At 42.9% G+C, this 11,374-nt stretch overlaps 1 protein-coding gene across 3 annotated transcripts in view; it reads left to right on the forward strand.

Annotated features, from left to right (window-relative positions):
* The first annotated feature begins 4,360 nt into the window (after positions 1–4,360).
* Positions 4,361–11,374, forward strand: part of LYPLA1 (lysophospholipase 1) — a 20,831-nt gene continuing 13,817 nt past the window's right edge. Inside the window, exon 1 of one of the 3 annotated variants that reach the window (XM_072151906.1) lies at positions 4,361–4,421. Coding sequence is in view for 1 of the 3 variants with exons in the window: in XM_072151905.1 (XP_072008006.1) it covers positions 11,311–11,374 (64 nt within the window). In the remaining 2 variants the exon portion in view is untranslated. Of the gene's footprint in view, positions 4,422–10,839; positions 10,862–11,015 lie in introns of those variants that run through there. The other 2 variants (XM_072151907.1, XM_072151905.1) reach the window with 2 other exon arrangements.

An 11,374-nucleotide genomic window follows, 5' to 3' on the forward strand; every position in this document is an offset into this window, starting at 1 on the left:
CGCCCCCTGTGTGCTAGCATTGCGTAATGAACGCGATGCTAGCGAAACGTGTGAACGCGCCCTAAAGCTTACTTAAGGATAACAGCAAGCAGAGACCTAGAAAGCCATGAGGGTGCGGTCACACATCGCGTTTAATACATGCGTTTAAAAACGCATTGCAACAGCTGAAGAGAGATTTGCCTAATTAAACAGTTGTTAACACTTGCGTTTATAAAATGCAAATGTTAATACTTTTGTTAATGCACGTGTTAACAACGCATGCGTTAACGAGACGTTAACCCATGTGTTACCAATGTGTTAACGGTTGCGTTTTGTTAACACAAGTGTTAACAGTTGTTTAATTAGGCAAATCTCTCTTCAGCTTTTGCAATGCGTTTTTAAACGTGACGTGTGACTGCACCTTGAAGAATTCGTATAGGAAGTATATTGGAAAATTTAATAATATCTACTCAAATTGGACCATCCTTTTAATAATATACACTCACCGGCCACTTTATTAGGTACACCTGTCCAACTGCTCGTTAACACTTAATTTCTAATCAGCCAATCACATGACGGCAACTCAGTGCATTTAGGCATGTAGACATGGTCAAGACAATCTCCTGCAGTTCAAACCGAGCATCAGTATGGGGAAGAAAGGTGATTTGAGTGCCTTTGAATGTGGCATGGTTGTTGGTGCCAGAAGGGCTGGTCTGAGTATTTCAGAAACTGCTGATCTACTGGGATTTTCACGCACAACCATCTCTAGGTTTTACAGAGAATGGTCCGAAAAAGAAAAAACATCCAGTGAGCGGCAGTTCTGTGGGCGGAAATGCCTTGTTGATGCCAGAGGTCAGAGGAGAATGGGCAGACTGGTTCGAGCTGATAGAAAGGCAACAGTGACTCAAATCGCCACCCGTTTCAACCAAGGTAGGCAGAAGAGCATCTCTGAACGCACAGTACGTCGAACTTTGAGGCGGATGGGCTACAGCAGCAGAAGACCACACTGGGTGCCACTCCTTTCAGCTAAGAACAGGAAACTGAGGCTACAATTTGCACAAGCGCATCAAAATTGGACAGTAGAAGATTGGAAAAAACGTTGCCTGGTCTGATGAGTCTCGATTTCTGCTGCGACATTCGGATGGTAGGGTCAGAATTTGGCTTCAACAACATGAAAGCATGGATCCACCCTGCCTTGTATCAACGGTTCAGGCTGGTGGTGGTGGTGTCATGGTGTGGGGAATATTTTCTTGGCACTCTTTGGGCCCCTTGGTACCAATTGAGCATTGTTGCAATGCCACAGCCTACCTGAGTATTGTTGCTGACCATGTCCATCCCTTTATGACCACAATGTACCCAACATCTGATGGCTACTTTCAGCAGGATAATGCGCCATGTCATAAAGCTGGAATCATCTCAGACTGGTTTCTTGAACATGACAATGAGTTCACTGTACTCAAATGGCCTCCACAGTCACCAGATCTCAATCCAATAGAGCATCTTTGGGATGTGGTGGAACGGGAGATTCGCATCATGGATGTGCAGCCGACAAATCTGCGGCAACTGTGTGATGCCATCATGTCAATATGGACCAAAATCTCTGAGGAATGCTTCCAGCACCTTGTTGTATCTATGCCACAAAGAATTGAGGCAGTTGAATTGCAATTGAAAGCAAAAGGGGGTCCAACCTGTTACTAGCATGGTGTACCTAATAAAGTGGCCGGTGAGTGTATATGTATTAAAGGGACTGACTGCAGGAGCAATGTGGGATTACTTAAAACATCCAAAAGGCTTAAGTGTGGTACCTGCCAAGGTATGGTTCACTCTCCTAATACCTTTAATCTTTTACAAGCAAGACATCCACTGAAGGTCACTGAGCATGAAATATCTGTTATCAGCTGCACATAATGATGTAGTCTGAAGGGGAAAGCGCTCAGCTCCTCAGTTTGTTAGGCAGCGTTCACATGTGGTGTTTGCATTGCGTTATAAAATAGATTTTCCCCACATTAGGGTTTTATTTGCCAAATTTAGTAAAACATAAGAAAAAATGTTCATGTCTGGTATCCCCGTAATCGTATCGACCCATAGAATAAAGATACCATGATTATTAGGCTATACGGTGAACACGAAAAAATAAAAAAGTAAAAAATCCAGTACAGAATTGATGCTTTTCTACTCGTGACCTCAAAAAAAGTTCCTAAATTTTCAACAATAGGGGATACCAACCCCAAAATGGTAACACTGGAAAAAGCATCTCATCCCGCAAAAAAATTGCAGTCACATGGCCCCAATAATGAAAAAGCAAAAATGTTATAGCCTGCAAAATGGGCCAATGAGGAAACTAAAATCCTGGCAGCTGCAGGGCCCTCCTTCCCTTCTGCGCCTCGCTATGCGCCCATAAAACAAGTAACGGCCACATGTGGGGGTTTCTGTACTCGAGAGAAATTGCAGAACAAATTGTATGGTCGGTTTTCTCTTTTTATCTGTTGGAAATGTGTAAATTTTAGGGCTAAATGAACGTATAACCAACAAAATTTGACCATTCTAAATTTCACCTCCATTTTGATTCAATTACTATGAAGATCTGAAGGGGTTAACAATCTTCGTAAAAGCTGTTTCTGATAGCTTGAGGGGTGCAGATTTGAAAATGGGTTGGTTATATGGGGGGTTTTAGTGCTAAATATGTAAAGTTTAATTTAAAACAGTATTTATCCCCAAAATAGTCAATTCTGAAAATACAGAAAATCGATAATCTATTTGTAAGCCGCCTGACATCAAAATAAATTATCCAGACATATCAAAAATTATGAAAATTAAATGTTTTCTTTTTTTTGTAAATAAATGCAAAACTTATCAGCCAAAATTTACCACTAAAAGTGCTTATGATTAACTGACTATAATACAATGTATAGTACATAATGTACGGATATAAAAGTTACCCATGAATGAGCATATGGGCTCATACATCACTGATTATATTTATCACTACAAGTCACCACATGCTGTACACCTGCTGCAGACACAGCGGCAGTCATGATGAGTGGCAGCCATCTTGTATCAGTTGTCAGTGGAAGCCATCTTGTGTCGGTTGTCACTGAAGCCATCTTGTGTCGGTTGTCAGTGAAGCCATCTTGTGTCAGTTGTCAGTGAAGCCATCTTGTGTCGGTTGTCAGTGAAGCCATCTTGTGTCGGTTGTCACTGAAGCCATCTTGTGTCGGTTGTCACTGAAGCCATCTTGTGTCGGTTGTCACTGAAGCCATCTTGTGTCGGTTGTCAGTGAAGCCATCTTGTGTCAGTTGTCATTGGAAGCCATCTTGTGTCAGTTGTCAGTGGAAGCCATCTTGTGTCAGTTGTCAGTGAAGCCATCTTGTGTCGGTTGTCAGTGAAGCCATCTTGTGTCAGTTGTCAGTGGAAGCCATCTTGTGTCAGTTGTCAGTGAAGCCATCTTGTGTCAGTTGTCAGTGGAAGCCATCTTGTATCAGTTGTCAGTGGAAGCCATCTTGTGTCAGTTGTCAGTGAAGCCATCTTGTGTCAGTTGTCAGTGAAGCCATCTTGTGTCAGTTGTCAGTGAAGCCATCTTGTGTCAGTTGTCAGTGGAAGCCATCTTGTATCAGTTGTCAGTGGAAGCCATCTTGTATCAGTTGTCAGTGGAAGCCATCTTGTATCAGTTGTCAGTGGAAGCCATCTTGTGTCAGTTGTCAGTGGAAGCCATCTTGTGTCAGTTGTCAGTGAAGCCATCTTGTGTCAGTTGTCAGTGGAAGCCATCCTGTGTCAGTTGTCAGTGAAGCCATCCTGTGTCAGTTGTCAGTGAAGCCATCTTGTGTCAGTTGTCAGTGGAAGCCATCCTGTGTCAGTTGTCAGTGGAAGCCATCTTGTGTCACTTGTCAGTGGAAGCCATCTTGTGTCAGTTGTCAGTGAAGCCATCTTGTATCAGTTGTCAGTGAAGCCATCTTGTGTCAGTTGTCAGTGAAGCCATCTTGTATCAGTTGTCAGTGGAAGCCATCTTGTGTCAGTTGTCAGTGGAAGCCATCTTGTGTCAGTTGTCAGTGGAAGCCATCTTGTGTCAGTTGTCAGTGAAGCCATCTTGTGTCAGTTGTCAGTGAGGCCATCTTGTGTCAGTTGTCAGTGGAAGCCATCTTGTGTCAGTTGTCAGTGAAGCCATCTTGTGTCAGTTGTCAGTGAAGCCATCTTGTGTCAGTTGTCAGTGAAGCCATCTTGTGTCAGTTGTCAGTGGAAGCCATCTTGTGTCAGTTGTCAGTGAAGCCATCTTGTGTCAGTTGTCAGTGGAAGCCATCTTGTGTCAGTTGTCAGTGAAGCCATCTTGTGTCAGTTGTCAGTGAAGCCATCTTGTGTCAGTTGTCAGTGAAGCCATCTTGTGTCAGTTGTCAGTGGAAGCCATCTTGTGTCAGTTGAGCCTGGCATTTTCATGGGGACAAGTCCAGGTATGTAGCTCGTCACTCAGTGCTGACGCTTTGGTCACACATTGTGAACCTGTAGAGTGTGAGGTGAATTTGTGAACTGCACAGTTAATTCCGGTTTAAGGAATGGATACCAGCCTTATTCATTACAGAAAATGGATCTTTGCTTTATTTACAGATTCCTAACTGTAAATCTATAGGAGGGTTTCTTAGATCTACTAAAATGACTTGACTGCATAACCAGACTGCATGATTTGCCAGAAGGTAGGACCAGCCTATGGCCTACAGGGAATGTCCTCTTTCACGATGGGGCAACACTACTGTTTGATCCTGCCAGTAGTATATGCTAGTTTTAAGGATTAAGCCGTGCATGTCTAAGTACTGAATATTCTTTACGGTGAAACTGTGAATGGCTCATTAAATCAGTTATGGTTTTCTGTCATGCTAAATCCTCCGTCGCTTAAGGGGATTGGGAGGGGTGATTCAGGTATTCTAAACACAATTTGGGGGAGATTTATCAGAAGTCTGAGGCAAACCTGCCCATAGAAACCAATCAAAGCTCAGGTTTTTTTTATGAACAGTTATGGGAAAATGAAAGTTGAGCTCTGATTGGTTGCCATGGGAAGCTAGAACAGTTCTGCTCTAAGACACTTCTTATATATTTTCTTTCCAGGAGTATAGATGAAGTTTCCAAGCCCACAAAAGACTGCGCTGAACACAGCTTTCCCAGGATGGTGCCATGCACCTCCATCAGTCCAATATAATCAATTACTGATAGGGAGAGTGTCAGGAGATTAGGTTAGGTATGAGGTGCAGGATGTTCCACCTATAGGGGCAGTCCTACTAAGGGCCTAGTCACAGAATGAAGAGATACAGGGACAGATTAAGGGCAGGATTCATTGTTTACATTTTTTTTGTGAAGGGAATATATAGAATATAGATAAATATGCTATTTTCTGAGTATTTGATTTCTTAAAAGTTGTGTAGAAAGGAAAGTAAGGGGAGGAAGTAGGCTACACAACTGGGGACGTTATTAATTGGGGATATTATAAGTGGAGATATAAGTTGGGAGGGTACAGAAAGGAGCGCATTAGAAGTGTGTGAGGGGGCTACTGAAAATTGGGCATTAGACAGGGCAAGTAACAGAAAAGAGAATGTTTGAAGAGGAAGGAAACCAAAAGGAGACATTATCAGTGGGACAGATGCATATCACAGGGGCATTATAAGAGGGGGTGCTATGGAAGGGGGCAATATAAGTAGGTTCTAAAGGAAGGGTCAATATACTATCTCCCTCTTTCACGATCGTCAAAGCTAGGAGATCTGTTGTTTCACGTCATTTATTTAGATGGATTTTCTTCAAAACAGGACATCAATGTCTGATGGGGTGGGGCCATCACCTGCCCCTGCACAAATCAGCTGTTCAGCCAGATATAAACTCAGAATAAGGAGTCAGTACCCCAGAAGCTTTACCTTTATAGTAGGTTCCTAGAAGTGAGAAGTCATGACTAAAGGACCATATCAATAACCAATAGGGATAGCCCTAGGGAGAGTGTCAGGAGATTAGGTTAGGTACGAGGTGCAGGATGTTCCACCTTTAGGAGCAGTCCTGTAGCGGAGGGTCTAGTCAGGGATTGAAGAGAAATAGAGACAGATTAGTGACAGGATGGATTATTTTTTTTATAAACAGATGGGAATTGATATAATATATGAGGTATTTTCAGAACCTCTGATTTTTTTTTTTATTTAATCAATGTACAGAAAATCAATGATGAGGAGGGGGCTACATAAATGGTGGTATCATTAATTGGAGATATTATAGGTGGAGCTTTAAAGAAAAGGGGGCATCATTTGGGGAGGTATGGAAAGGGTGCTACATTAGACCATTAGAAGGAGGGGGCTACAGAAAAGACCGCCTATGAAGTGGGGGACTACATAAAGTGGGGGCACTGTCGGTGGGCTGCCACAGAATGGGGAAACACAAGTAGGGGCTAAAGGAAGGCGGCATTATACTATGTAATTCTTATTAAAAGCTGGGAGGTCTGTTTATTGTTGATGGACTTTCTACAGAGTAAGACAGCAATGTCTGATGCGTTGGGAACCATCACCTGCTCCTGCACAGATCAGCGATTGAGCCCGACATAAACACAGGGCATGGAGTCGGCAGCAGTTCACACAAGCTCAATAACCAATCACTAATAATGATGACGCTAGGGAGAGTGTCAGGAGATTAGGTTAGGCACTTGGTGCAGGTTGTTCCACCTTTCGGAGCAGTCCTGTAGCTGAGGGTGTAGTCAGGGAATGAAGAGATACAGGGACAGATTAGGGACAGGACGTTACTTGTTCTTATTTAAATGAGAATATTTTTACAACAGTTTTGCATGAAACTATTTTTATTGTTTTCTTATGATATGATGCTTTTACAACAATGAAAACCATTTTAAAAAGCCATTTCTTTGTAATATTTCTTTTTCTGTTAGTAGTACATGTAAACAAACCTATTGTAAAAGGATATGAAGTTACTTTTCTTGAGTAAGATAACACCCAAATTGTGCATCTTTCCCTTAGCCAGGGCATGTTATGTGGCAGGTGCATTAGGTGTGGCACTTGTACATTCATGTGCCAAGTTACCTTCAGGCCTTGAGACAGTGCTATGCTGTCATGTCAGTATACCAGCATACCACCCAAAAAGGTAGTATTTTACTTTTTCTAACTTTTTCTAGTTCCAAATTCAAAAAGTAAAAATTTTTTTTTTATTTTTTTACTTTAACAGTTTATGTAAAGTACCCACATACTAAAATGGTAAAGAGTGTATCCCACCTCTGTATGTAACGGAATACAAGAGTCTTTAATCGTACCCAGAATTATTCAAATGGCAATTTTCATCACATTGGGGGTGATGTATCAAGACCAACGGTTTGTGGCCTTAATAATCATCAAAGTCAGCATATTACTTGCCAGAATTATTAAGAACTTCCTACATCTTAATAAATCTGGTGCTGAACTCTCACATCAGAATTGGAAGCGGTTGGCATAGTTGTCAACTGTACCCTGTGCCAGTCTTTTGTTGAAGATTATAGTAAATTTGAAAGGCCAAGGTGTCCCTACCCAGGCCCCCATGTTCCCCACCCTGTACAATGCAATTTGTGTATTAGAACCAATTACTGTACATCCTGATACCTGTGCTACAGATATAAGGAGTAATTTTCTCATGTCCCAGAAACTTGAGAAGCTCATCTTGTACTTTCTTTGTCTACCACCATGTGAAGTAGATACATACATTATATCTCATGTTACATGTTATCTGCTGTTTATGCCACTGAGCAAATGCGGAACTATGACCAAAATTAAGATAAACTAATCACATCCATGTGTAGTACCTTTCATGCAAGTAAATGAAAGAGGCCGTATGGTTCCCGTACCGTTTTCATACGGGTAGCATACAGCCACATTAATTTCAAAGGACAATACGGCCATCCATTTGGATGGCCGTATTGTCCCCCGTACCGTGAGTGAGAAGTAAAAAAATATAGAGCATGTCCTATTTTCTCCAGTTTTCGGACTGTTTAAAATATGTGTTGCATATGTGCACTGCATGCCGCCGTCTATAAATGCAGTATACAGGGAGACCAGAACTAGTGGGAGGTGCATTCTTTCCACCAGCCCACCGTATTGTATATGGATACGATACGGATACAGCGACATACATTAAAAAAAAAAAGTATGTATGGATTCATACAGCACAGAAATACAGGACTGGAGAAATCATACATTTGTGCCTAAGGGCTCATTTAGATGGCCGTGTGCTCGTCTGCATCAGATCCCAGGTGAGCACAGGGCCAGGTGGAGGAGGGGTAAGAGGTGACCCTGCTTCACCAGTCCTCCCTCCAAAGGGTAGATGAGTGGCGGTCTCGGTCACAGTGCGGTGAGTTACTTTGTGAGCGGGAGCCATACAAATCTATGGGGGCCGTGATCTGGTTGTAAATCATGCGACCAGATGAATGCCACCATAACGGACGTGTGAATGATAAAAACTCCGTAGTTAAATGATAAATTAGAGAATCTTAACCCCTTCAGTTCACAGGCACTTGAACATTTCTTTTGTCACTTTATATGGTTATATATAACTTTTGAACACTTAAAGAAGACCTGTCACCAGATTTTGACCCTGAGTAACACTGCCTGCTGATAAAGGGTTACAAGTCCTCCCCATATCACCTAAGATTAGCTGCCAGTGGGTCTCTGTACCTTAATTACAGGTGTTTTTCTGATATGCAAATTAGCTTTTGTGACTCATGTCTGGTATCTGTGACTCTTCTCTCTCTCAGGCTGGCAGTGAGCCACGCCCCCATGATTCTGACTGACAGCTCTGTGTCTCTTCAAATCCCTGCTCTGCCTCCTTGTAGTTAGGGACCGTCTACTAATATTCAACTACAGACATATAAAGCTCTCTTTTTTACATGGTGCCTTGTGTTACATTCATGACATGTGACCAGAGTGACAGGTCCTTTAGCCTTCTAAGAATAGCAAACTATACACCATGTATGTGACTACATGAAATCACAGCAGCCTCTGTGGAGGATGGAGAGGAGTAGAAGTCCATGGAGGCTGTTGTGACTTCATGTGGTCAGATACATGCATGGGGTACAGTTTGCTATTATTAAGAGGCTAAAGGACCTGAGATGATGTCACTCTGGTCACATGACAAGAACGGTGACCAGTAAAGCGGCATAAGGCATAGGGAGTATTAGATGGGAAACACCCCCTCCGATGCCAGGTTATATAAGATAAAAGGTGATTCCTGTGGATGTAAGCAAAACTATTTTTAGCTAAAAGAGTCAGTGTCAGTTAATAAAGCAACCTGTCACTGGCCGTATATGTGTAAATGTGGGGACAGGTTCCCCTTAACCCCTTAACGCTCTGCGCCGTAGCTCTACGGCGCAGAGGTATAAGGGATGTATGAAGAGGGCTCACGGGCTGAGTCCTCTTCATACAGAGGTGGGGGTTTTTGCATTTTGCACAAAACCCCCACCGCTAATAACCGTGGTCGGTGCTTGCCGTCGCCGGCGGCGTTTAAAAGACGGAGGCGGGCGGGCGCCGCCATCTTTTTTTCGATCGCCACGCCCCCGAACGTCATCGGGGGGCGGCGATCGGTTACCATGGTAGCCTCGGGTCTTCTTTTGACACGAGGCTACATGGTTTATGCAGGTTCGTTACAATGAGCCAGTGGCTCATTGTAATGTATGACCTGCAAAAATGCCATATATTGCAATACAGAAGTATTGCAGTATATGGTAGGAGCGATCTGACCATCTAGGGTTAATGTACCCTAGATGGTCTAAAAAATAGTGAAAAAAAAAAGAAAAAAAAAAGTTTAAAAAAGAAAAAAAATTAATAAAATATGAAAAGTTCAAATCACCCCCCTTTCCCTAGAACGGATATAAAACATAACAAACAGTAAAAATCACAAACATATTAGGTATCGCCGCGTCCCAAAATGCCCGATCTATCAAAATATAAAAACGGTTACGGCCGGCGGTGACCTCCGAGGCGGGAAATGGCGCCCAAATGTCCGAAATGCGACTTTTACACCTTTTTACATAACATAAAAAATGATCAAAATGTCGCACAGACCTCAAAATGGTAGCAATGAAAACGTCGCTTCATTTCGCAAAAAAAGGACCCCTCACACATCTCCGTGCACCAAAGTATAAAAAAGTTATTAGCGTCAGAAGATGGCAAAATTTTTTTTTTCTTTTTTGTACACATTCGTTTGAAAATGTATTAAAACACAATAAAACCTATATAAATTTGGTATCACCGCGATCGCACCGAACCAAAGAATAAAGTAGGCGTGTTATTTGAAGCGAAGAGTGAAAGTCGTAAAAACTGAGCCCACAAGAACGTGACGCACGTGCGTTTTTTTTTCAATTTTTCCACATTTGGAATTTTTTTTCAGCTTCGCAGTACACGGCATGTTAAAATAAATAACATTACGGGAAAGTAAAATTTGTTACGCACAAAATAAGCCCTCACACAGGTCTGTACACGTAAAAATGAAAAAGTTATGGATTTTTGAAGTTGGAGAGCGAGAAATTAGCCGAAAAACCCTCCGTCCTTAAGGGGTTAAACTTGCCAACATAGTTTTTTTTGTGACATGTTGTACGTCTTGTTAGTGATAAATTTTGGTTGTTACCTTTTGCGTTCATTTCTAAATTATCAGAAAATTGGCAACATTTCTTAAAATTTGTCATTTCAAAATTCTGACATAGTTTTATCACCCAAATCAGTCACCCACTAACATTTCACATATGCTCTTTTGATTTCATTATCTTTCAAATGCCCTTTTATTTTATTATGTCGTCATGTGGCTTTCAAGTTTTTATTCATTTCTTTACTTTTTTTATTAGTCCCACCATGGTCTGATCACCCACACCTGACCTCATACTCCTCAGCCAAACCTGAAGGTATGAATAAAGCTTTATTGGTGGTGGACAAGGTGCGTGGCCTGACAGCTCCCCTCCTCTACACCCGGGCACACTACTGAGTGCTCACTCACACGCGCTGCGCCCTCGTGTCTGCTGACGTCACTGACTCCCATCTCCTCACTTCCCAAACCGAAAGGTCGAATGTGGCCCACCTGTTCTCCGCCCCGCAAAGACTCATCCACCAATCGCAGGCGACCGTGTGGTGACGTCGCGGCTCTCTTTCCCTCCCACTCGCTATAGTCCAAAGCCAGGGTCTCCAGTTTATTGGCTGGTGATCCGTGGGCGTGGCAGTGCTGTAGATTCTGACGGTAGTGTCACGCCCCCTCGCGCGCGGCTTAGCTCCGGGTTATTGAAGGATAAGGGCGGCGCAGCCGTGTCCAGCCACACACTCCCGGCACCACGAAGACGGCTCCGTGCACACCCGGTGTATGTGCGGCAATAACATGTCCGCACCCCTGCCTGCCATAGTGCCCGGCGCCCGCAAGGCCACGG

The sequence above is a fragment of the Engystomops pustulosus genome, chromosome 5, assembly GCF_040894005.1.
Source record: "Engystomops pustulosus chromosome 5, aEngPut4.maternal, whole genome shotgun sequence".
NCBI lineage: Eukaryota > Metazoa > Chordata > Amphibia > Anura > Leptodactylidae > Engystomops > Engystomops pustulosus.